This window comes from Neolamprologus brichardi, chromosome 16 (assembly GCF_056152115.1).
Source record: "Neolamprologus brichardi isolate AB-2024 chromosome 16, ASM5615211v1, whole genome shotgun sequence".
Classification (NCBI taxonomy): domain Eukaryota; kingdom Metazoa; phylum Chordata; class Actinopteri; order Cichliformes; family Cichlidae; genus Neolamprologus; species Neolamprologus brichardi.
Genome location: NC_142119.1, coordinates 8439426 through 8466467, shown reverse-complemented (window position 1 = coordinate 8466467; position 27042 = coordinate 8439426). Strand labels below are relative to the sequence as shown.

Below are 27042 nucleotides of genomic sequence, written 5' to 3'. Positions count from 1 at the left end.
GTCACATCCTATCCCATTGTGGAGCACAGTATTTAATGTAAACTCGCAATATCATTACTATCATTACTATCATTATAATTTTAAGATGTATAAAGCATCACATTAATAATTACCCAGCTGAACTTACCTGTGTTTGATAAAGAGGAATGGGAATGCTAGTCTGAATCACAGCACACCATATAGTAGACAATGAAAGTGATAATAAGGACAACCATCACACCACTGAGTACAGATCCAATCACAACGATGATGTTTGAATCTGTGGAGATGAACAACCGAGATAATTAAATGTCAAAACAGTGACTGAACCTTAAAAATATACTGAAATAAGCTAAATAAATAAAAAGCCTAAATAATAATCATAACTCTTATACAGTCACATTTCTGTCACTTTAACCAATTCTAATTACAGTGGGGCAAAAAAGTATTTAGTCAGCCACCGATTGTGCAAGTTCCCCCACTTAAAATGATGACAGAGGTCAGTAATTTGCACCAGAGGTAGACTTCAACTGTGAGAGACAGAATGTGAAAAAAAAAATCCATGAATTCACATGGTAGGATTTGTAAAGAATTTATTCGTAAATCAGGGTGGAAAATAAGTATTTGGTCAATAACAAAAATACAACTCAATACTTTGTAACATAACCTTTGTTGGCAATAACAGAGGTCAAACGTTTACTATAGGTCTTTACCAGGTTTGCACACACAGTAGCTGGTATTGGCCCATTCCTCCATGCAGATCTTCTCAAGAGCAGTGATGTTTTGGGGCTGTCGCCGAGCAACACGGACTTTCAACTCCCGCCACAGATTTTCTATGGGGTTGAGGTCTGGAGACTGGCTAGGCCACTCCAGGACTTTCAAATGCTTCTTACGGAGCCACTCCTTTGTTGCCCGGGCGGTGTGTTTTGGATCATTGTCATGTTGGAAGACCCAGCCTCGTTTCATCTTCAAAGTTCTCACTGATGGAAGGAGGTTTTGGCTCAAAATCTCATGATACTTGGCCCCATTCATTCTGTCCTTAACACGGATCAGTCGTCCTGTCCCCTTGGCAGAAAAACAGCCCCATAGCATGATGTTTCCACCCCCATGCTTCACAGTAGGTATGGTGTTCTTGGGATGCAACTCAGTATTCTTCTTCCTCCAAACACGACGAGTTGAGTTTATACCAAAAAGTTCTACTTGGGTTTCATCTGACCACATGACATTCTCCCAATCCTCTGCTGTATCATCCATGTGCTCTCTGGCAAACTTCAGACGGGCCTGGACATGCACTGGCTTCAGCAGCGGAACACGTCTGGCACTGCGGGATTTGATTCCCTGCCGTTGTAGTGTGTTACTGATGGTGACCTTTGTTACTTTGGTCCCAGCTCTCTGCAGGTCATTCACCAGGTCCCCCCGTGTGGTTCTGGGATCTTTGCTCACCGTTCTCATGATCATTTTGACCCCACGGGATGAGATCTTGCGTGGAGCCCCAGATCGAGGGAGATTATCAGTGGTCTTGTATGTCTTCCATTTTCTGATGATTGCTCCCACAGTTGATTTTTTCACACCAAGCTGCTTGCCTATTGTAGATTCACTCTTCCCAGTCTGGTGCAGGTCTACAATTCTTTTCCTGGTGTCCTTCGAAAGCTCTTTGGTCTTGCCCATGACGGAGTTTGGAGTCTGACTGGTTGAGGCTGTGGACAGGTGTCTTTTATACAGATGATGAGGTCAAACAGGTGCCATTCATACAGGTAACGAGTGGGGGACAGAAAAGCTTCTTACAGAAGACGTTACAGGTCTGTGAGAGCCAGGGATTGTCCTTGTTTGAGGTGACCAAATACTTATTTTCCACCCTGATTTACGAATAAATTCTTTACAAATCCTACCATGTGAATTCATGGATTTTTTTTTCACATTCTGTCTCTCACAGTTGAAGTCTACCTCTGGTGCAAATTACTGACCTCTGTCATCATTTTAAGTGGGGGAACTTGCACAATCGGTGGCTGACTAAATACTTTTTTGCCCCACTGTAAATTGCCTCCAATTTAATCTGTCATTCATGCATGTTTGTAAAAATTCATAAATATCTTATACAGATAATGTTTTAGATATAGACTCCTTTAATATTTTGTAGTTAAAAGTTTAAATATTAAATGCTGTTGTGCTGAGACCTGTGATTAGTCCGACTGGGAGTTTATTTACCGTGAACATCTGTTGTCATGGTAATAAAATTATCCCATGTGAAATCGTATAAAACTAGTCTACATGAATGAAAGAAGTTAATAGCTTAGTGAGGTAACTTAATTAGGCTCAAATCCAGGTTTTTCACTGTTACGTAGGTGGTTCACTTCTTACTGGGGTACATCGTCATGGTAACAGTCCTAAGCTGCTCTGAAGCTCTGTTTGGTATAAGAGAAATCACCTACTGACCAGTCAGTTTGACTTCTTTCTTTTTTATATTTTAGAGAAAAGATTACTTGATTAACTGATTGTGAGAAAATACACTAGTCCTCAAGGTTAGTAAGCAACATTAGGTGAGATATAATGTTTTTACCTGCTGGTTGCAGACTGAAATATCCTTCAGGAAAGCCCCTGTCACTGTACGCACGGCAGGTGTAGTTTATGTTGAAGTCCTCCTCCTTCAGCTCAGAAAATATCAGCCAGGTCTCTAACCACACACCTTTACTGGAGCCATCTTGGGTCAGCAAACTGTTGAGGACAATGAAATGAGATGGTCCTAAAATTCCCAAAAGTCTCAACGTTCTCAAAAGTAAGCAAATAAAACAAATTGATGGAGAGTTAAGGTACTGACCGCTGTTCTAACATGTAGACACGATGAGAGGTGTTAGTCTCAAAGAATCCATCTTTGTCCAACCAATAAAGATAAGCGGAAAGCTTCCCAACACCCGGCACAAACACCAGGCACCTTTTACTGAAGTTGTACCCTGAACACATGCACAAACAGTAACTCAGTATATACATGAAACTGTATTTCTTTAAGCTCTATCAACCAAAAAATTTATTTATTGAAACATTTTTATATTCATTGCTATGTTCATCCTAAATTATGGTCTGTCCCTGCACTATGGAAAGAATTAAAGCAAAAGTCTTTGACTTTCAACACAATATGTTGGCCTAAATGAAGCCTGAGATACATAAATATTAAATCAACAGAACACCACATTTCTCAGAATATCATAGATTAGAAGACTTACCTCGCTGTGCTTTGATTACTTCATTTGAGGGTTCATGCACTTGTGGAACCAAAGAGTAATTCTCTGAAATAGAGAACATCAAATACTGCGTACAGTAGTCTACAGTAGAGGTTGGACAATCACAAAGATGTGTTGGAAAGGAATGATATTTTCCACTATGCAGTTTACAGTAAGCAAACCTAAGCCATCACAAGATCACTGACCACCTGGACCCCTATAAACAGACTCCCTTCTAGATGTCTGGATGGTGGGTTTTAGGGAGGTCTTGGGCTCTCTCATGTTGGGCTAAGGAGGTTTAATGCACGTGATTGCAGAAAGACTGAGTCCTGGGGGAAATGTTCTGACCCTAGTAAAGATGTGTTTATTAGTTCAGCTAACATTTTGGTTCACACTACTCGAAATATTCAGTACAAGTTTCAAAAAGAAAAATTACTCACAGTATGCTTCTTAGCTAATGACTTGCCATTGGCAAGTTGTTAATTTGCTATTTTGTCCTGTAAACCAATTTGCCCAATGCTATGTTGCATAGAAAAAAACAATTTGAACAATGTTTACTGTGTCGTCACTGTCATTAGAAAAATCCCCTTTATGTATGGACAAAGAAACTGCTGAAGTCATTTTCTGTTTCTACAATCTCACCTTTGACCTCTGCGTTAATAGACTCTGATACAGACCCTTTGATTCCACCCAGGGTGAATGTCAGAGTACAGGTATAGGTGCCTTTGTGTTGAAGGTCCACGCTGGTAATTTTCAGTCTGGTACCCCAATACTCATAGCTGCCTGTTCCGTCTATGGGGTCACAACCCTAGGAGGAGAAACAAATGGGTCTTGTTTTCAAATTCACAAAACAAAAGACAAGTATCTGTTCAAAATTATGATAAACAGTGCAGTTGGTGAGTTTACAGCTGCTGGGATCCCATTTGAGTGCAACTTGGCGATTGCTAACTACATTTCTACTATTGATAGCAGGATGATATTGATCTTTTGGCCAGAGGGGCTGATGGCGCGATATGGCAGCCCCGCTTCTGTCAGTCTGCCCCAGGGCAGCTGTGGCTACAGCTGTAGCTGCCTCCACCAGTGTATGAATGTGAGAGTGAATGAATAGTGGCATTGTAAAGCACTTTGGGTGCCTTGAAAAGCGCTATATAAATCCAATCCATTATTATTATCATTATTATTATTATTATTTTGAGTAAGCACTTTCAAAATGTGAAAGTTCAAAATGGTTGTAGTTGCACAAAAGATGAAAATATACCAACAAAAAACACATGAATACTGGGATCTGCTTTCAGTCAAATTGTAGATTTTAAACACTGGTGTCAGAGTTTCAATACATTCCTGGTATTGATAGAAGTTGGAATAGTGGTAGTAAATACTTGAGGCTGCAGCTACTGTGCAGTTTCTCCATTAAAACCATTATGTTTCATGCAGCACTCAACAATAATTCTCGAGAACTCACTCTGTACCACTTGATGGAGGAAGAGATGTTGTAGCTGTTCAGCTTATTCATTTCGTTCCTCAGAGGGCAGCTCAGGTTGTCAGTGACTCCTTTTGTAAGTAGCTGATCAGCTTTCCTCGGCCTTCCACATTCTCCTGTAAGTTTTTCCTCCACCACCAGTCGGCTGGCCTGCCTGTAGCAGTGGGAAGGAGTCCTGTTGGGAAATTAAGTAGAAATATTATGAATGAATGGATAATTAGGCACACTAGTCTTAGCAGTGAAGGACATTTTTGACCCTCAAACTCAAATGAGAATTCAAAAGTGCTTTAAATTTGAAATCTGAAATGATGTGTAAAATCTTTATTTCCTGCTATAGTGGATATCAAGGCATCTAAGCTGGAAAACATGGTAATGGGCATGTATGCATGTATACTTTAAGTGCAGCATCTAAATATAAATTCAGTTTAGTGGAAAAGCCATCTAACTTTAATACTATCAATATGTTTTACATTACAGGCTAAATATTAAAATAGGTTTTACTGGATTATTATATTGGTTTAGTTCACGAATTGTCTAGTCACAACCTTCAGAGAATCATGTCTCTATTTCAACACCTATATTTATGTTAGGTTTCTGAAATAGAATACAGTGGTCCCTCATTTATCTCGGGAGTTACGTTCTAAAAGTAACCCGCGATAGGTGAAATCTGCGAAGTAGCCAACTTTATTTTTTACAATTATTATTAGTGTTTTAAGGCTGTAAAAAAAAAACCACTGCACACTTTATACACTTTTCTCAGACAGGCATGAACATTTTCACGCTTTTCTCTCTTGTTTAAACTCTCAAAGTTCAAACCTTCGTAGAAAAATAAGTCCAGTATTATAGAATGAAACCAAAGGCACCCGTGGTTGCCTTTGACAGTGCAAACATTGTTGTGTTTGTTGGGGAGAAAACTTACAAACATACAGCACTTCAGAGACAGACAAGCTGCACGCATTCTGTACTGTACAGGAGACACGGCACGAGATTGATTCACAATGGTCTACAGCCAATCAGGATGCAGAACACAATGCGCTGTACAAAAAAAAAAAGCATGCAAAATTGCACACAAAAAATCCGCGAAACAGCGAGGCTGCGAAAGGTGAAGTGCGTTACAGCGAGGGACCACTGTATAGTATAATAGAATCTTTCAGGTTATATTGAAATTGAGTCACATATTTTTGCATGTAGCTCTTGCTTTTTTAACAGCATTTATTTTTGTTTACAAAATTCTTGCACGAGTTCTCATAATCAAAAATAAGCAGTCACATAGGTTGTATAATTTACTGTTTTCTATTATTTTCTAATATTTCAAGATCTGCGGTGCAGATCATGTGAGGTGAGGTGCGGACCCATGTGCAGACAACACAGGAAACCGTGAACTTGGGAACAAAAAGCAAGCTGTTTATTTTGGGCTGAACATTACGATACATATAAAGAAAAACCAGAATGCAAAAATAACCTAAACTGGTAAAACTACTAGGAAACCTTGAAACCATGAAACACAATGAGACAAATGAGCAGAGACTCGGAAGCGGGACAAGAGAAGACTGAACAATACATACACAATGAGACAAGGGACCATCAAAATAAAACAGGATGTGGCCTGCAGACTGGGATCCACACAAGAACACAGACTGGTGAGACAACCACAAGGAGGAGAACATGGGAACGGGTAAGGTGAACACAGACATGGCAAAGGTGTTGAGTGAGAGGGAGTGAGGGACACAGAAGGAAAGAGACATAAACACACATAACACGACAGACACTTACAGGCAACAAAGGGCAAGAGACCAAGACACAAGAGGAACCTAACAGACAAGAAACTAAACTGGGAATACCAGGGAACTCGGGAACATGAAAAGAACAGACTCAAGACTAACTAGCAGAACCTAAATATCATCATTACATTACAAAACAATCACGACAACACAGGAAACTCAAAATACTAGGTCCAAGGCCCAGAACCATGACGCTAGTGCTTCCTACCTCAGTATGGTCACATAATCCCCACTGTCATTCATGGTTACATTGAGAATCCACAGAGTCTCCTCGTGCACCAGGATGTGACCAGTCTGACTGCTGATTTCTTGGCTTGACACTGAGTTGTACCATGTGATGTTGTAGTCAATGATGTCTGAGGACACCAGTGTGTTTCTCAGCATAGCCACATCGCCAGGAACAGAGAAAACCTCAAACTGGAGTTTGTAGTCAGTACAGTTCTCTGCAACATACATGTAAGTGTGGAATAGAGAAAAAAGTTATTTAACCTTTTAATGCTGAGAAATCAAACATTTCAAAGGCAAAGATAATGTTCATTCATCCATTTCTCTGTTCGTATGTCTATTTTCTACCACTAATGTGGGTCTGGTTCACGGGGCAGCAGTCTAAACAAACCACTATCTCCAACAGTGTCCACATCATTGCTGACACTGCATCAATCCTTCAGATGATCTCCCGTTCCACTGTCTCCTCATGAACAAGATCCTGAGATATTTAAACTCTTCCAGCTGGGTTGAAATTTGTGCCTGATTCACAGTGAGCAGTCCACCATTTTCATGCTGAGAACAATGGCCTCAATGTTTGAAGTGGTAATTTTCATTGTAGTTGCTTGACACTCCACAAATTTCCCCAGCTAGAGGTCACCAAGAGATGAAGCCAACAGAACCACATTACACACACATGACATGGTGGAGGAAAGGTGGGGAGCAAGCTTGACTTTGTGAGTTCGTAAGAAAATCTTTGATCCAGGTGCAAGTGAGAGTAAGTAAGATCCAGTAAGATGAAAATATCTGGAATGATGATGTTGAATGTTGAAATAAAAATGGATGAAGAGCATTGGTACATATTTCCCATTCTGTTTTAAAATAATTAGTTCTACGTTGTGAGGGATCGTAAGAGTGTCCCCTGTTTGCCTGTTTAAGATGTATGGAAACTGAGGTAGGGTCAAAAGTGGGACAAAGGTCAATTTTAATTTGCCTCATTGGCAGTCTGTCAAACACTTCAAAACACTACATTATTAGTCAGCGTAACAGCTTTGAAATCATTCAGACTGTCCACAGCAGGCTTTTTAAGAACTTGGATAATAGTGGGCGACTTAAGACAGAATAGGATGTTGGCTTTTGCTAAATTAAAGATAAATGTAAAGACAGACGTTTGTTGATTGGAGCACACCTTCAGGACTTTCCCAGGTATTCCATCAGGGCTAGCAGCCGTCCACTGTTTACTGACCTGAGCTACTGGAGTGCTTTATATTCCTGCACAGACAGGGCCGTAGTGTGTGCATCAGGTGTGGGTGTTGTTGCTGTGCTCAGGACAGGTGTGTTCTTGTCAAATTGGGCAAAGAGTCAATTGTACTCCTTCTCGCAGGTGAAGCATCTGTGTTGGAATGCAAAGCATTCTTGGAGTTGGGCAAGAGTTCAGGCCATGTCTTATTACTCTTGAATATGGGCCTTGTTTTCAGCCTGAGGGGGTGTAGGCTGGGACAAGGAGCATGGAAAGGTGGCCGGATTTCAGTGAAATCACCACGATCACCTTAAATATAGTAATAAAGTTGTTTTCTCTCCCTGGAAAATACACAAAGTTACTCCATTGAAGGCCAGTCTTCCTGTGTAGTGTGAGGAGGTACCATGACCACAACTGCACATGTGGACTATGAATGCACAGGGTGATTCGTGGGATGTCATTATTATGTCTAAGTATAAGTATGTCTGTGCTATCACCAGAAACAACACCAAGCTGCAGGACGCAAAAAAAAATGAACTCCACAGTAATATGCATGAATCTGCCTGTCAGATTTAATTATTATTTAACTGAAGCTGCTGGAACGTCATTCCATGTCATCCACTTTAACTCCTCAGTAATTTGGTCCAATATTGACTTTTCCACAAAAGTTTATTGAATTGCACTTGTTGTGGCTCTTCACCTAGGATCAGTTTTCTTTTTTCTAATCATGGATTAGAAAAAAACATCACTCATCAAAATACTTTGAATTTTTAGTGTACAGTTAACTTTTCCTTTTAGTGGTTGTACTTTTCCAACATTTGATCAGCAGCTCCATAGGGTAGCTCAGATATAAATACTCTTAGGATTTCATGATTGACTCTTAGTATTTTTCCAAAACAATTTATCACCAGTAATACAACTGAACCATCACATGTAATATGATATTTTTTTATAATGCTAAGGGACCATTTCCCTTGAGGTCGGAGCTCTGCTTGCATAAACATGTCAAAATTACACACACACACACATACCTGTTTTTACTACCTCGTGGGACAACCTGACTGAGAGGGTGCTGGTGGGATCCACCTTTTCTACGTGGTTTAGAAAATTAATTTTAATTGCTAAATTCATGTAAATTTTTTGTAAAGAGGAAAATCACTTAAAATATTAAAAACACTCACATGGAGAAAAAAACCCTGAATTTTACTATTCCCGTGGGGACCCTCCTATATTTAAAATGAGAAACTTTGTTTTTCACCAGAAATAATTAACATTTCCTACCATGTGTGTGTGTGTGTGTGTGTGTGTGTGTGTGTGTGTGTGTGTCTGTGTATTGTGTAAAATAGTGTTACTCACCCTCTTCAGATCCTCTACATATTCCACACAGCCCAAAGAAAAACACAAAGCTTACCAGGACTAGACTTAAGTCCATGACTGAAAAACACACATGTAAACAAAACATTTACAACGCAGCATTCATGCTAGAAAGTATATAAACATCATAAAATAGCAGTCAGGCAACAACTGGAAAATGTTAAGCAGTGAAAGCAACAACTTGCCAGAGCCTTTAAAACCCATCAATGATCAGCAGAAATGAATGACCTAACTTTCCTCTGCCTCAGATTTTTCCTCTGCTTGCTTCTCCCTTTCTCTTTCTCTCACGATCTAGCTTCCTCCCTCCTCATTCCTCATGAGTGACTTGTGTTGTTGCGTTTGAGGAGTTGTTTATATAAACCTCAAATGCTACATAACGCTCTTTGAGTGGGAACAGAACTTCGCAATTTTAGGCGTTGCTGGAAGAAGGAAACTGTCTTGTAAAGAAAAGTAGACTGAAACTAACAATGCAAAGTTTCCTCAACTGCAGTGCAGCTCAGAGAGAAAGTTTCAAGTGTAAACTAGAAAATACAAAGCCTCCAACCAAACGATTATCATGGTAAATGGACTGATTCTTATATAGCGCTTTTCTACGCTCCCGCAGTACTCAAAGCGCTGTATACAACATGCCTCATTCACCCATTCATAGAAGCACTTCTAAACTCAAGTGCAAACTAATAAACATTCACACTCCGATGAACGCATTGGAGGGCAACTTGGGGTTATTATCTTGCCTAAGAATATTTGGCATGCAAACTGGGGAAGCCAAGGATCGAACCACCAACCTTCCAATTAGGAGGTGATTGGCTCTACCACCTGAGCCACAGCCTTACAGCACCTGGGTGGTATGGCTGTAAGCCAATTAACACTTTTCCACTGCAGTCAGTCACTGCATGACTCTGCCAGCTTTGGAGAAAAAAAAACTGCTTTACTTATTATTTTAACCTTCATCTTGGCAACTGGGGTGAGCACAGACCGCTGAAGTATTGTCAGTCAGATTGTTCCCAATGATGTCACATTATTGCTTTCCATTTCTACTTTGATTAGTGCTTTAAAAATCCAAATGTTTTGGGGTCCAAGGGGACCCCAATCAAAAGCACCCAATCCAATGTGTGAAGTTTTAATAAGTTTTAAGTTTAATAAATGGAACTCTTTGTAAATATTTGTTTCTCCTACCACATGCAAGCATGCCTGAAGACTAGCACGAGGCAAAACTGTGTGCTGTTACTGCCTCTAGTCCTACTGTTGTCTAAGGCTGTGCTGCCCTATAGGCAATTATTTGAGAATGTTTTTTGTGTTTAATACATCTTGATAATTGTGATTTTTAAAGTCTAGAAGAACTGGCTCGTTTCCCTTAGTTTTACCTAAAAGTAACTTTATTTGTCTGGGTAAGCCTGTGATGACATCACTTCCGGTCCAAAAAATTTCGGCCCTGTCTCACTATAGCTGTGTCCCAATTCAGGGACAATTCAGGGATGGCAGCCTTGCTTCTGTCAGTCTTCCCCAGGGCAGCTGTGGCTACAACTGTAGCTGCCTCCACCAGTGAGTGAATGAATAGTGGCATTGTAAAGCGCTTTGGGTGCCTTGAAAAGCGTTATATAAATCCAATCCATTATTATTATTATAGTAAAAAACAAAAAAACAAAACCTCCCCCCAAAAAAAGAAGTGAAGTGGCCCCAAATGGCCAGGATAGAGATCAGAGGGTTAATGCGTAAAATGTATAAAAATATTATTGATTACAGGATAATACATTAATGTTAATATCAACAATAAGCTTTTTACTCTGAAGTTACAAGTATAAACGATGCTGTTACATTTACACTTAAATTCTTTACTATAAGTATGGACATGGAAACAAGTGAACAACATTTTATAATAAGTTTAACTGGAATTCTGTACACTGAAAAACAAATAACACATAAAAAACACAAACAAACAGCCAGTGCCTTCATCTGTCCATTAAATGTCAAACATCGCATTGACCCGTAGTCCCTGCTCGTCTGCACATGTCCTCTGCAAACTGAAAAACAAAGAGGAAGAAGTTCCTCTACACAAAAACACTGCAGACGACAGGCCAGGCAAACATCTATTGACCTGTTTGAATGCCTCCTCATCATGTGAGCCTTGAAGTTTTTTCGTAAGAAGACTAAGACCACAGCGAGGGCATTTCATTTTCATGGACTTTACACAAGCCACAGTTTCATTTAGCACAGAGGGAGGAGCACATGAATGTTCTACCCAAGATTCAGAAAATGGTTTAGATGCTGGAGACAAGACGGAGATGGGGCTCCACGGAGAGTTCAGTGGGGAGCAGTCCTGAATGCTGACATGACAATAATTGCCTTGTCATATCCCCACGCTGTATGATTGTCATGTTGCAGACAGGGCAGTGAAAGCGCACCGGCATATCATTTTGTCTGTAAGAGAGAAAAAAGAAAAAAACAACAACATGTAATTTAAATGTAGTTGTATAGAATGCAATCAGTTTATCTAACAATCAGATTGTACATATTAACAAAAATATCCAAGCCATCCTTAATAATGAAAGCAAAATGGTGTGGATCACAAGAGCGGTCAGGAAATGTGGTGAACAAGGAAAAAATATTTAATGAAAACACTTTTTTCTCTCGCTGATGAATGAACTGAACTGTACAATGTGAAAAGCAACTTTTAAGTCAACAAAGAGACTGCAGAGGTGCTGAAAAGAAGTGCATATTTATAACTTTAACTATGAGGTATATTTAATACCAACATACCTTTGAAAGGCAAAGCATTTTGAATGTGTCCATTTATATGCTCCTCGATCTTTGCCCTGACAGTAGGGCTGAGAGTGGGGCACAGAGGGCAGTGAAACAGCCAACACGTGGTGCATTCCTGCAATTCTGGCTTGGAGGCAGAATTCCAAATTGATATTTGCATCTAAAACAGAGAGAAAAACAGATAAACACCATATACACATTTAAGTTCAGGTTTTAGCAGAAATAACACGTTACAGTTAGCATGTAAGAGATTTGGGAGAAAATTCTTTACAAAAACATAATTTACAAGACACTTATTTGTGACATACGTATATATTGACATATAACAGACAATTTAACAAAGGCAAACTAAAATCTGGGCAATAAAAAAGCAGAACAGAATGGAATAGAGAATATTAGTATTTATAAATATATAAAACTCTGTCACGACCTTTACAAAGTTTTTGCAGGTGGAATGAGAGACATGAACAAAGTGCAATATGCAGTAAATGGAACGATGTGCATTGATGTTACAGATTGTGAAAAGTAGTGAAGTGAATTTGTTCATAACAAGCAAAATATGTTTGAAACTGACCACTAAATGCTAATCAGAGGTGTCAAAAGTGCACACATTCCTTACTAAAGTTTAGATACCTCGGGGGTCTGACCGTTGTTGTAACGCTAACAAAGTGTAAGCAAACTAGATGATTCCTAGAATTATATAATTATTAACGGCAAATTTAGACATGAAAGACTCTGTCCCAACCTTTACGATCCAGTGGCGTGTCCAGCGGGGTGGCCTGGGGAGGCACAGGCCAACCCCGGTGCCATCCCGAAGCTAAAACAATAAAATTCAATGAAATACCAAATGTATGATTATGTTTTCACAGTGAAGCTCAGATATCCGAGTGTAAGTGAATGCAGCATCGGCTTCTGCACTATTAGCATCATGTTAGCAAAGGTAGGAGAGCCAAGCACGAAAGACAGCACCGCAGAAAACAATTTTTCGGTGAAAGATTAACAGGTTAACATAGCTGGACTGGCCATCGGGCATACCGGACATTTTCCCGGTGGGCTGATGACTTTTTTTTTTTTTTGTAACAGCATGAACAATGAGAGGTGGTGGATTGGCCAGATGCTAGCCGATGTGTAAAAATAACTCAGTTGTTTGGTGGTGGCTATGGCGGAGCTTCCACAGAGGCCAGCAGGTGGATGAGGGAAAAGGGAGGCAGGAGGAGCAGAGACCCAAGGCAGCCGCCGGTCCGAGTGTCAGGTGAACTGAACTTCAGGTAAGAAGTTATGACCTGCAGTCTATCTGGGTCAGATATAAACCAAGTTTAGGTGGAGTTTATTTTCGTTGCGCTGACTTTTTACAGTCAGTTACAGTAACTCGTACTGCGTACTAGCTAGCATGACCGAGTTTCTATACAGCTGGGTGGGTGCTATGATGTTACTGATAGTGAACTTTATTTTATTCATAAGGTTAGTTAGTAGAGTTGCCAACGGCTCCTTAAAAAATGGAATGGTCGCTCATTCAGAGAAAATATTACACATTTCGTATTGAGCTGAGAAGAGACACAGTTTGTCCCGTTAGCTATAATGAAAAAAAGACACAAAGCTTGAGTTATTCTGTGTCTTTGCTGCACAGCTGCCTCTTCTTCTCTCATTCTCTCCCCTCTCTCTCTCCTGTTCCTACTTCAATCATAAAACTGATCATTGATCAGCTGATCACTTTTCTCTCTCGTTTATTTATCGCCCACTTTGCGCCAGAAAGAGGAAACCAGCGGATGTCGTGCTAAACAACAGCAGCACGTTTAAGCTTGATCAGCTGTTGTTAGAGTTTATTTAATATGAATTTCTAGTATCAGCTGATGTTTGCTGGAGCCACAGCTGTAAAGCTGCTGGTCATGATGTCGGTTTGGATATGTGGTGAGAGGGAAACATGAAGATGAAACCAGGAGATGTCCTTACTGAATCATCAGAGCTGAACAGGTGATGGAGAAACAGGTTTACCTTTTAGGTGACATGAATGAGTTGAAGGGAAGTTATGAACTGTTTCTGAGAGACAAATAACACCAGGATCCTTTTCTAAGTAGCTGACAGCTGGTAACTGTGAAGGGGCGGATCTATCAAAGTGTTGCCAGGGAGCCAGGTAGGGCATTAACAGGGAGAGGTGGGCACAAAGAAATACTTTTCTTTCTTATTCTCATTTAAAATGTCTCGCTTTTATTAAATAATTATCTGAATATTGCGAACAAAGTTTTTATCTGATGTAAAATGTATAGAAATCATACATATACCAAAATGACAGTGTACATCACTGTCACAACAGCATTTGTTTTCATTCAAAGGCTTTATGGCTTTAATACCTGGTGGGCCGGTCTGTAGTGAAAATGCCCAATTTTTTGTCCCAGTCCAGCCCTGCAGGTTAATACTGGCAGTGTCACCACGCCAGCTGACTGTATTTCATCATCAGCCACTGTTGTCCTTTATACATCAATATTACCAAAGTTTACCATAAGGCAGCATATAAAGTATTTACTTGCTTTCAGGTTTTATTCAAATGTTAGTCTTTTCATTTGTTTCCCCACTTTTTTCCTGTTTCAAAATCAAACACATTTTTTTAATAGACATTGGTTTTGCATTGGCATTGGCTAATTTGCCAATTGTATGTTAAAAATGTTCTTATTTTAATATTCAAAAATGTTTTTGCCCACAACATATGTGCACTACATATCAGTAAAAATACTATGCAAATATTGATGTCCTTGACTGCTGAATAAACACTGACTGATTGTATCTCTTGTACTTTATCAACACAGTATCTAAAAACTTTGCACTGTAGTGGTTAAAATCTCATTCTAATAAGAGTTAAAAGCGCATTCGGTTATTAGGTTTACAGGGTTATTGAATTATGGTTAACGGTTGGTAGAATTTTTTTTTTAACATTATCTGCCAATTACATCTGCCACCCTTCTCCAAATCTGTGCCCCTACCTGGCCCCCCCAACAAAAATTTTCTAGACACGCCACTGTTACGATCCACTTGCAAGGTTTCCACAGTCGATGATCCATGCAGGAACGTATTTCTGCCTGCTGTGGAGGTCACGTGTTTCCGGTTAGTGTGGAGGTCCCAATATGGCGCTCCCCAGTGGCTGCAGACAGACCCTTCTCAAAAAATCACGGTTTTAGTAACACAGTAACGCAGCGTGCTTACGGGAAAGTAACAGTAATCTAATTACTCTTTTTGCAATAGTAATCCCTTACTTTACTCGTTACTTGAAAAAGTAATCGGATTACAGTAACGCATTACTGCCCATCTCTGTTCACGAGTGACGGGAGAAGGGAACAGGAGATCGACAGAGGGATTGGTGCTGTGGCTGCAGCGATGCAGACTCTGTATCGGTCTGTTGCGGTGAAGAGAGAGAGTAGAGAGCTGCTCCTTCACATCGAAAGGAGCCAGTTGAGGTGGTTCAGGCATCTGACAAGGATGCCTCCTGGGCGTCTCCTGGGTGAGTCGTTCCGGACATGTCCCACCGAGAGGAGGCCTCGGGGCAGACCTGGGACATGCTGGAAAAATTAAATCTCTCGGCTTGTCTGGGAACGCCGCGGTGTTCCCCTGGACAAGCTGGAGGAGGTGGCTGGGGAGAGGGAGGTCTGGGCTTCTCTGCTGGCCCTGGATAAGAAGAAGATGGATGGATGGATGGATGGATGGATGGCACTTGTAAATCTTGCATCTTAAAATCTCGATGAAATGGTGCACGTTTCTGTTTCACCCCTTCAAAAGGTACACACAGGCATTTTGAGGCATGGCAGTGGATGGAGATGATAAACAAAAATGTGTAACGTACTTGACGTAGGTCAAGTCAGTTTTTCCATTTAAATGTGTAGATATGAAAGTTTGAAAATTAAGCTCTTCAACAGAACACGATGCTTCCCTGAGAACATTTATTGCACTTTTTAACACATACACAGTATAAACACATCAGTAACAGTGGTAAACAAGCAGTTTGCTACTGCAATGTTTTCACCTGTGCCAACTTTGATGATGTTCCAAGTATTACACAATGAGGATAACTGGACAGAAACAGCACTTCAGCATTTAAGAAATAAGTTTAGTCCTGAGAAAAGTGAAACCACAATTAAGGAAGATGTTTTTGATGGACCTGGAATCTGGGACCTGATGCTTGACACTGAGCGCAAAAGGAAATTGAAGCCAACTGAATCAGAATAAACACATTATTACAGTTTTGGTGGGAAATAGTTCAAATTCCACTCATCGTCTTGATATATCATTATCCAAATGTGTAAAAACATCAGTGATGCCAGTGTGCATCTCAAACATCTGGTGTGTTGTCTTAAATTGGATTTCATGTCTTGAATCTTTTACATGCTTCTAACCTTACAAAAGAACGTTCATCTTTGAGTGTCAGAGAGGTATTTGTTTAATTCATTCCAGTGAATCCCCCCAGAAAACTATAACATCAATAACAAACATAAAGTTAATCATTTGCTGATTAGCAGCCTTTAGCAGTGAATTTTAGGGTCAACCCTAAGAAAGACGTGGTGCTGCTCCTGGATATCACACGGAAGTAATGCATAAAAAATAATCTGATGTAAAAGGTAAAGTTTAAAAGGATCTCTCTGATGAGGGAGCGTGCACAGCGTCAGAGCTAGAAGGTGCTGCTCTGCCGAGCCAGAAAGTAATCCCTGTTCTTTTTCCTTCTAGGTTTGAAGAGGACGTAGAGAAACACAGAGACCACTGTGAGGAAGGAGATCACAGCCCCAGTAGCCACAACCACCCATGTAAAGGTGGAGTCTGTAGACAGAGAGGCAAAGGTAGATTAGTGTCTTTACATATCAAGGTTTGGTTGTCCTGTCAAAAAATAAAAAAATATATAACTTAACACCGTGTGTGTCGTCAATTTTGCAAAGAGTTCGCAGCCTGATGTGAAGAAAAGCTCACCTTCTAGTCGAAGCTGTGCAACAACTTCTCGTCTTCCTCCTTTGTTTTGAGTGACACATTTTAACTCTGACTTCTCGTCTTCTTCTGTTATTGGTTCGACAATTAGCCTCAACTCGATCTGGCAGCCTTTGGACACCCTGGTAACCCTGGAAACATCGAGACAAGCAGCCGTCTGTTTTTAATGCTGTGAACGAGGCGTGTCTCTAATGATTACACATAAAGAGTAATCATTAGAGTCAGAGCTGTTAGCAACAGCTAGTAGTAGATTATTTCAATACTGGTGGATCAAATATCCATAACAACCTCTCAGAAATGTGTTATTTAACTTGTCTGAGAGAAAGTGGCAAGACAGCATCACAGTTTTTTAAAGACCAGATCCTGTAGGAGCGCAAAAGGTTATGTTGGAAATAGGCACGATCGCAAAGTGGGTTTGGAAGAGCACGATGTCCCCGGAGCACAGGGCTTATCTTTAGCATGCACATACACGTGTTTGTCTGCTGGCCTTTCATTTGAATTTTTCTCATAATGGTTCCATCCATTTATTCTCTAACCTGCAGTCAAAATCGAAGAAGCTATTATCATTCCAAAGTAGCATCAGTTGAACTTGTAATGAACTTACGTTTAAGTTAGATAAGGTTTACGTGTAATTTTAGAACCAGTGCAGACAAAATCAAAAATTACCTTCTTCCCCCCTGCAGAGCACGCTTGTCAAGGTACGATGACTCCACTGTCTGGCTGTTTACCAACCATGTGACCTCAGTAGAATCTGCTGTTTGACATTCGGTGAGCACCTGACAGAACAGTTTCAGTCCTGAACCTAAAGAAAGTCAGAGGCAAGTCTAGATGAGACATGTAATATATATTTACAGTCTGTTTGGTTGTGTGTTTATTTAAGAATGAGGTTGTATTGTTGTTATTTATTTTAGGACTAAAGAGTTTTATCACTCACCATGTGGACTTTCAAAAACGGTTCCATTTAGTGGTGAAACAATCACAGGTGGCTGAACTATTGGAGCTAAAACATAAACAAGGGTTTTCTTCATGAACAGTCCCTCTGGGGAATTTGAATTAATCAACTTAAAATAAAATAAAATATATATTAAAAAACTCACTGTTGACAGTGCTGGTGCTGATTAACCCAGGGTCAGAGGTCACAGAGATGTTAGGCACAGTGGATTTGGTTGTGACCTCAGGATCAGGGCCTAGAAGACACATCCAAACAAACAGCTCCTTAAATAATAACAACAGTGGACTATTTGACACAGTAATAATCATTAATGTGTTTGATGGAGTTCTCTGTGCGGCCCATGCTATTTCCCTAGTGGGCCAGTAGAGGGCAGTGCACCGCAACGCTCTAGTTGTAAAGAAGTAAATTGATGATCTTTATGTAAAGTACTTGACCGTTGCACATTGTCATAAAATTAAAGTGATTTGCTTATTTAAGTATTCATTTAATGAATTTCTTAAAGATTTTTTTTCTCATTTGCTCTGCATGTTTACTTAAAAAGAAGCGTAAGTGTGATCTGTCCTCTAGCCTGACAGTTGTATTATACTTAATAATCTAAAACTATAAATGCAGTAATAGCCATGTAATAGATAAAAACTCTTATTTAACCCACATTTCTCAGCACATGCATGACTTTGCAGATCACAAACCTTGCACATGGAGAAGATAGACTCTGCTGACTTTGTACTGCTGGTTGTTAATGCGCACCCTGAGCTTGCAGGTGTAGATGCCTGCATGGGTTCGCTTCACAGCTGGGATCATCAGTTTGCCTACGTGCTGTTGGAAGGAGCCTGCTCTGCCTGCTGGAGGTGCAGTGGTGTTGGAGTCCTGCAAGAAGGCAGCATGTGGTTAAATGACTCATCACTACCAGCCTTAGCCGATTACCTCAAAAGAGTGTAAAAAAATATCACTTTCAACCGCATCAGGCAGAAAGTTCCTTGCCAAGTGCCGACAGGTTCGTTCACTCACCTTGTACCACTTTATCATGCTGTCCGTCTTGTTGAAGTTGCGCAGAGATGGACACTCTAATGTCAGATTCTCTCCCACTGCGGCTCTCACGTTATGCGTCAGCTTTTTCATGTCTACTAAAGTGGGCTCGTACACGTGCAGCTTGATACTTCCAGTTACGCAGTAGGTCTCATTTCTGGAAACAAAAGTGTTACAAGTGACCAAGTTTGAAAGTTTCAATCCGGAGAAGAAAGTATAAAAAGAAACATACTTTCTGCTAGTTTCTGATATGTTGCTTTGTAGCCACCCTGTCTGTAAATTGGAGGGAGGGCGGTTTTCCATCTAATTTCTAACAAAACAGCAAGTAGTTTAAAAAAAAAAATGTAAAAATTTAAATGTGAAAAATAATACTTTTATTTTAGGTAATTATTGCATGTTTTAGTGTTGGACATAAAAACTAAACAATGTTGTCATTTGTTCCTATCAGATTACATATCAGCTTTTGCTAGTTTTACCAGCATCGCCTGTGGAATGAACGGTTTTGTTACTTGGAGAGTTCATTTGTCTTGACTCTGGTTAACTACCTGTATGTGCAGGTGTATTCCCCTGAGTCTGAAGCCAGAGCTGGGAGGAGCCACAGCTGCTTATCCTGCTTCTGAACACGTCCTTCACCCTGATAGTTTCTGCCCTCCATCTCATTGTCCTTGGTGATGGAGTACTCAGCGGTTGGGGGGGCAATTTTGCGTATTTCAAGAACATGGCTGAATATCGGGAAAGAGAGGATTACTGCTTCACCCTCCACTCTGAATGTCGCCACCTCTGGATCGACCAGGTAGCAGCCATCTGCAACAAAAGCATCGCTCAAAATGAGTAACTGTGTAAAGATGTGCATTTTCTCAGAACAGCAAAGTTTATTGACTTGGGATGCACTGATTAGAAGAATACTTTGATGACCCCAGTATCTTCTATTAAAATTCTATGTATGTATTTGTTTATTGTTACCAAGGTAACCAAGAAATCTTCATTCTGAAAGTGGCTGACTTTTTTTTAGATTGTTTTCAGCTCTATCTGACTAATTTTAAACATTTAACATTTAAATTTTAGTGCAACAGACCACTGGACACTAACATCAGTAAGTGCCATCCCATTTGCTGATATGAGCAAACTTCAGTAACCGTCAACATTAGTAACTTATAGTACATATTAGGGCCATGTAGTGATTAGAAACGACACCTAGGGCTGTTCGATATAACGATATATATCGGATGACGATATAAAAACGTCTATTGTTTCATTTTACGCTATCGTTTGTTTCGTGGTAAAATAAACTGTTTATGGCAATATTTTCCTCATCGTTTTGATGGTCACTGTAGTGGCTATATTAATTTCTCTCTTTCTCTTATATTTAATATAACCACACTACGGACGGACAAGCGCCTGTTTTTATGCGTTGTTGTTAGCAGCAATGACAGTAAAACCATCGCGTGTCCGCTTGTTTATGTTCCACATAAACCTTTCACAATAAAGCTCAAGATCCTGTTGAGACTTTTCGAAATAAACTGAATCACGTGAAAGAGCAGATTATTTACGGATGAGAAGTAAAAAAGAGCCGCCAGGTGCTAAAAAAATAAACCTTAGACTCAAACGTTAGAACAGGCTTTTCCCCGCAGCACGGCGTGTAATAAATACTCACAAAGAAAACGGCGGGCGTTACAACTTATGTCTAAAAATGTATCGTTTCATGCATCTGTTAAAACACTCGACTCCAGCTACATGACGCGCAGCTGGAAACACTTCACGCAAGTCGAGCTGCCCGAGATTCACAGAATTTACAGAGATTGTTACATTTTTGTGATTTTTTTTTTCTTTTCTTTTTTTTTGAGATTTATATCGTTATCGGACGATGAATGTCTTATATCGTGATATGAGATTTTGGTCATATCGCACAGCCCTAACGACACGTGCAAAAAAATCTAGCAGTGCAACTGATAAAGTGTGATTCTCACAAGGCAGTCACACTGTCACATGAGCATTAAGTCGGTATTATAAAAAAAAAAATCTTTCAGTCCCTCCAACACAAAAAGCACCTACAGTGCTCAACATTTATTAGACCTCACCCGGTGAAAGGTCGATCTTGCTTAACCATTACAGTAACACTTTTTATGTTTCTGCAATGGTTAAGCAACCAGTATGATCAAGCTCTGAGATCCAAATTTAATCTATTTTTTAATGTTAGAATATAATTATACGATTTTTTTTCTTTACAGTTTTACAAAAAAGCACATTATCATTTTTTGATGAAGATGCCGTAACTAATACGAATGATTCATAATGTTAAATATAGAGAACATACAAATAAATTATTTATAAAATCGAAATTATTAAAATTAGAAGATTTAGTGAAATTACGGACACTATTAATTATGTTTAAGGCTAAAAATAATATTTTGCCCTTTAAGTTACAAAGAGTATTTTTATTGTCTTCAGGGGGAGAAGATAGTAGAAGGAAATTTTATTTTAAGCATCAGTTAGCTAGGACTACACAAAGATTAATGAGTCCAACAGTTAGAGGTATACGACTGTGGAACTCACTTCATTATAATTTAAATAATTGTATAAATTTACATTGTTTTAAAAAGTGTTACATGCTTAAAACGATAACTCAATATGAAGAATGTGAATGAAATTGGAGTTCATTGAAAAAGGATCCATTATAATTTTTGTTTTATTTATTTTAATTTTTAGTTTTCTCCTTGTTACTATGTGGAGCGGTTATTCTGATTGTAAATTTGTTGTTTGGTTTGGGTTAGGACCGGAGATAAATGTTAATGTTAGTTTGTTCCCTGATTTTTGGTGCCCACTTGTAATATAAATTGGATTGTAGATAGGGGGCAGGGTTTAATAAGAATATTTTCTTCTTCCTGCTCCTTTTCACACATGTTTGTAGTGTTTTTGATAGAAAGTGTGGTTGGTTTGTTTGATTTTTATTTTTTTTTTGTACCAAGTGTGAAATAAATAAATAAATTAAATGAAATGAAATAATTTGCCAAACATATAGCTATAATTTTTAGTTTTAAATAACTTTTTGACAGCCTTCTTTGTGTTTTCGCGTTCTAATAATTTTGGTAACGGCTGTACCTGTAGCGCCCCAGCATCTACATGTAAACATATGTAGAGTGGGTGATGATCATGGAGTCTGCTGTAATAAGATATCTGTCTAAAAAGCAAGATCACCCCGCTATAATACTGTAATGACCACAATGCATTCTGTCTGTGATGAATACTACTGCCTCTTACAGTGTGCAGTGTGTGTAGTGTAGCTGCTGCAAGCTCACCTTTCGTTGGCAAAGGAGGTAATGGAGGTCTTCCATAAACGCAGCTGATGATGACCACAGCACATGTTAATGGCAAAAAGACCATGATGGCAGTCTGCAGGGAGACAAACGTCTGAAATAAAACATCCACCAGCGAAACTTGTAGTGATGTCTAAACAAGTTGGTTCAGTTGCTTCCAGCTTTCCAGCTTAAATGTTTTTTTTCCAGTAAAACATTAAAGAAAAGGCTTAAGAGAAAAAATAACCCACAGAGAGGATAAAAAAGGGGCATTAAAGGCCAGAAAAATAACAGAGGAAAAACCTCAAATGTTATCCGGACAAGAGGCTTTAAACACTGGGCTGCTGAGGTATAAGTGTCCTCGCCTCATAAAGCTTTAACCAAATCGGCTTTTATGCAAACTCTTTTCAGATTGTAGAGGTTGTGACATCAGCAGATCCACTTCATCTCGCCCCCACATCCTAGAGTCAAATTTAGGGAGTTTACCAACGGCACCACATGGAATGACTCATATTAAACCTTTTAAAGTCACTCACATCATAGGTCAGTAAAATGAATAACAATAGTAACTGGACTAAAGATGTACTATTAAAATATGTTTTTGATGTTCGAATGAACAGAATGGCTTAGTGATAAATTGGGGTTTAGCTACTATTTTTTATTCCAATACTAAAGACCTAAACTAGTAGTGAGGACAGGTGTAACCTATAGCCATTTTTATTAAGATCAGGGCAACAATTTGGTAATATATTGCATATTCAGTCAACAATAAATATACATTTAGCAGTGGTGGGCAACTCCAGGCCTCGAGGGCCGGTGTGTTGCAGATTTTAGATCTCATCCTGGGTCAACACACCTGAATCAAAGGATTAGTTCATTACCAGGATTCTGGAGAGGTAATTTAAATCAGCTGTGTTGGATCAAGGATATATCTAAAACAGGACACCGGCCCCTCGAGGCCTGGAGTTCGACACCTGTGATTTAAAGACGCATAAAAGTGCTACATAATAACATTAGTGTAAGGTCTACTTGTATTTAATTTTTTCTAAATATAGTTTACTGTATCCTATTTGCACACATATAGTAGTATATAGCATACTTTGAAAGTTTTCTGTATTGTATTTAAATGCATTTTGTTAGGTAAGATTTCCATAGTTTTGTTTCCGTGGAAACAAGTGGATTTTCGCTTCTGTTTTCTCCTCCGATTACAAGGATCAGCTGAGAGAAGTGAACATTTTCTCGCTCTTACACACAGACAGACACGAGTGCCACAGACATGCGTGTGTGATAAATCTTTTCCACGCTGAAATCTTCCATGTGTCATTAAAAGGAAGGCCCATAAAGTGTGGGAGTGCCAGTGTTGTAAATGAATATGCATACGCAAGTCACAATGCACTGACACGTTTTCCAGGATTAAGAGTTTCGATTAAAGCCGAGAACAATTTTATAACTCATTTATTATGACTGTTTTTTTCACTGCTACTGCCAAACCCATATTAAGCTTACAATGCTATCTGTAGTTTCCTTCAGTTTAAGTATAATATTATAAATACTACATATGCTCTTATGATAAGCTCAATATTTCATAATTAAATGAACCTTTTGTATTCACACAGTCTACGACGAAACTAGAGAATTTGACCTCCACTTCAAAAATATATCTCAAATTATTAATGCAATGATGGCGACTTAATTCGACATTAAGTTGCGGATGCCTTTCATTTATCGTGAAAATCACTTATTTAATAAAATAAAGTATACACATCCTCGTTTGATTCAGTAGAACTGTCGGTCTGAGAAACATTTACATTTTTTCCTACAGTGCACCCATACAAATATTTTATTATAGTAGTTTTGGATGAACTCTAAAGTTTTGATCTGTTGCAAACTAAGTAGATTTAAACATTTTTGCAACAAATGAAATATTTAAAGTAACCATGCTGTGACAGTAAAACCCTGCATGGGAATGTAAATGCTTGCAAATATGACAAAACAGAATAAAATATGGAATTTTCAGTACTTATTAGTACATAACAAGCGTATTATTGTTAAAAAGTTAAATATAATAGTTAGGCAGTTTTGTTATATAAGCAACCATATGTGTGTACATATAAATACGGCGCACACGTGTACTTAACCTTACTTTCCTATGATTACATACACAGCAATGCAGTATACTCACGGTGTAAAGGTGAGCGTGGCGGTGGTCCTGGCAGTGTGACACTGGTGACAAGTAGATGTGGTGACAGAAGCAGCAAATGATCTGTTTCCTATTGGCTCAGGGGAAACCTGCAGTCTCTTTTCAATGTTCCCACCCCTCTGAGGTGGAAATTTCTCAGGTTTCCCAATGTAATGCAGTGTGATGTACAGCTCACCACTCAAGTCTGGTGACTCCAAACACACAGTATATACACAAACCCACTCAGATGCACTGTGGGAAAAGACCTATACTGATTTCCAAACAGTTTCCTGAGTCTAAAGGCAGCATTCTTGTCTTACAGCTGTCGCTCACTGGAATGAGCTGCTGCTTGTGTCTGCATGGACATCTCTGTTTGTTTTAACACATGAACACACATCCTCACGAGCGTCACAATGTACTCACAGCCAGCAATGCTGTGTGGAGCCATGCAGGCAGTTCCCCCTGTTGAGATATTGAGCTGCCTTTAGCCACCCCCGTCATAAAGGGGTTTGTACTTCACTGTGGTTCTGAAATTGCTTTTTAAAAATTGTGTTCATCGAAAAACTGTCATTTAAAAGACCCTCAAAACCTTTCTGCTTTCTTACCACTCCGTCTTACAAGCTCTAAGCAATTTGGACACAATAAGGCAATTTGTTTATTCACAGTTGTGATTAAACTGGTGGAGCAGGACAGCTCACCAGCTCTGGCGACACCTTGTACAGTATGTGAACGTGCACACCTTCACATAAGCAGGGAGCATTTGACATTTCACTAAGCAGAAACAAGAAAAGCAGCAGTTTTGCTGATGTCGACATGATAAATGATTTAATGTTAGCGTAGCCGAAACTGTTACTCATTTGGGATCTAAACCTTTAGTCATAAAATTACTGGAATTCTGGATTTCAATGTTCTTATTATAAGAAATATAAACTTTTCTTCGAGGGATCTAAAGACATTTGCAACTACTTTATTCATCATTTATATATCATTACTCCTCCTCAGTATGCCATTTATAAATACAGATATTATTATGACTATGATTATGATTATTACAAGCAGTGATGGTGTAGCACTCATGGCTGTACAAAGTGTAACAGTAACAGATGGATAAATATATCTGTATTTATAAATGGCATACTGAGGAGGAGTAATGATATATAAATGATGAATGAAGTACTTGCTAATACATTATTAATGCTTAACAGTGTGGCACTAATATAAAGTATTACCTTTTATTTATATTATGTATTTTGAGAGAATAATCTAGCTGAGAGGTGGATGCCTCAGCCAGGCAGTGTTATTGGATTTAGCACTGAAATAGTTTTAAAGGCTTTTTCTAATAACTGATTTGCAATTTAACACAATAAGCTTACATTAGGTCACACTATATACTACTGAAAAACAGAAACCTACTTAGACGCTGCATTAAAAATTATAAATTTATTTTACATTTAAAAAGTGTAATTTGTTTAAAAAAAAGAAAAAAGAAAAGAAAGAATCTGAACTCGTCCATTTTGAGGTTTTTTGTTTCCCTCGGCCAAATTTGTTTACTCAAACATTTAGAAAATGATATGCATAAGTTCTGCATATGTCCACAAAGCTTGCCCTCCGGATAACTAGAACAAAAGACAATTGCAGTATAGTTTTATTTTATTTCATCCAGTCCATCCAGTGGGGCGATCGTGCCTCGAGAGTTGGGAGTTCGCCTTGTAATCGGAAGGTTGCCGATTGTCTCGGTCGTTGTGTCCTTGGGCAAGACACTTCACCTACCACCTACTGGTGTTGGCCAGAGGGGCCGATGGTGCGATATGGCAGCCTCGCTTCTGTCAGTCTGTGGCTACAACTGTAGCTGCCTCCACCAGTGTGTGAATGTGAGTGTGATGATGACTGCGTGTGTAAAGCGCTTTGGGGTCCCTAGAGGGGACTAGTAAAAGCGCTATACAAATACCATTTACCAGTCTTATAAACAGAAATATCATTGCAGTAGATTTTCCAAAATCCACAAATATAAACTGTGTTGGAAGAAGAGAAACTTGACATCCAGCTTTGCAGTTATTATTAAAACACAGCTTCGTAGTATTGCAGTGACTCATTGCTCTGTCATCTCCTTGCGTAGCAAATACAGCGTTCATCTCTTGCGCATTATTCCTGCATTGCTCACTTTGATCCTGACTGGACATTTTCCAGTGTAGAAATATGCGTATGTATGACATGAAAACACTGAAGTGATGGGAAATAATCCCATATCAGGGTAGTGTTCGCAACACAGGAAAAGGTTCCCGTTTAGATTCAGTGTATTTGGTTACAAGTGAGACCAGCACATGTAAATAACAGTACTTGACTACATTCTAGAAAATGGCAACTTTGTGTCACAGTCCTTTTGAACTTTAGCCCAGTGTATCCATATAATGTGTAATCCTGCAAACTCATGAGTCCCATTATCCTCGACCATCTCCTTTATCAAAACCTGCTTTAGCAGCTGTGTCACGTGTGACATTTTGTGTAAAACTACGATAGTTTCCCATTAAGGTAATATTTATGGATTCAAGAAATTCAATTCAATTCAATTTCAATTCAATTTTATTTATATAGCGCCAAAT

The 27042-nt window shown here is 39.2% G+C and overlaps 2 protein-coding genes across 3 annotated transcripts; both read right to left on the bottom strand.

Moving 5' to 3' along the window:
- Positions 1-126: 126 nt before the first annotated feature.
- LOC118454412 (interleukin-1 receptor type 2-like) lies at positions 127-9331 on the bottom strand. The gene is made up of 8 exons (XM_087829994.1): positions 9256-9331; positions 6664-6898; positions 4657-4849; positions 3837-4002; positions 3198-3260; positions 2795-2927; positions 2537-2691; positions 127-259 (listed from the first exon to the last, which is right to left on the bottom strand). Exons 1-8 carry the CDS (start codon positions 9329-9331, stop codon positions 156-158), a joined length of 1125 nt encoding a protein of 374 aa, XP_087686120.1. The 3' UTR covers positions 127-155.
- A 6735-nt stretch (positions 9332-16066) lies between these two features.
- LOC102778319 (interleukin-1 receptor type 2) lies at positions 16067-22351 on the bottom strand. 2 transcript variants are annotated; one of them, XM_087829634.1, is made up of 9 exons: positions 22267-22351; positions 19516-19774; positions 18953-19127; positions 18634-18811; positions 18090-18179; positions 17927-17992; positions 17659-17794; positions 16978-17123; positions 16067-16830 (listed from the first exon to the last, which is right to left on the bottom strand). In XM_087829634.1, the coding sequence occupies exons 1-9, from the start codon at positions 22349-22351 to the stop codon at positions 16685-16687; spliced, it is 1281 nt and encodes a 426-aa protein (XP_087685760.1). In that variant the 3' UTR covers positions 16067-16684. The 2 variants fall into 2 exon arrangements, with proteins under 2 accessions (XP_087685760.1, XP_087685761.1); XM_087829635.1 differs by having other exon boundaries at positions 17927-17983.
- Positions 22352-27042: the final 4691 nt, after the last annotated feature.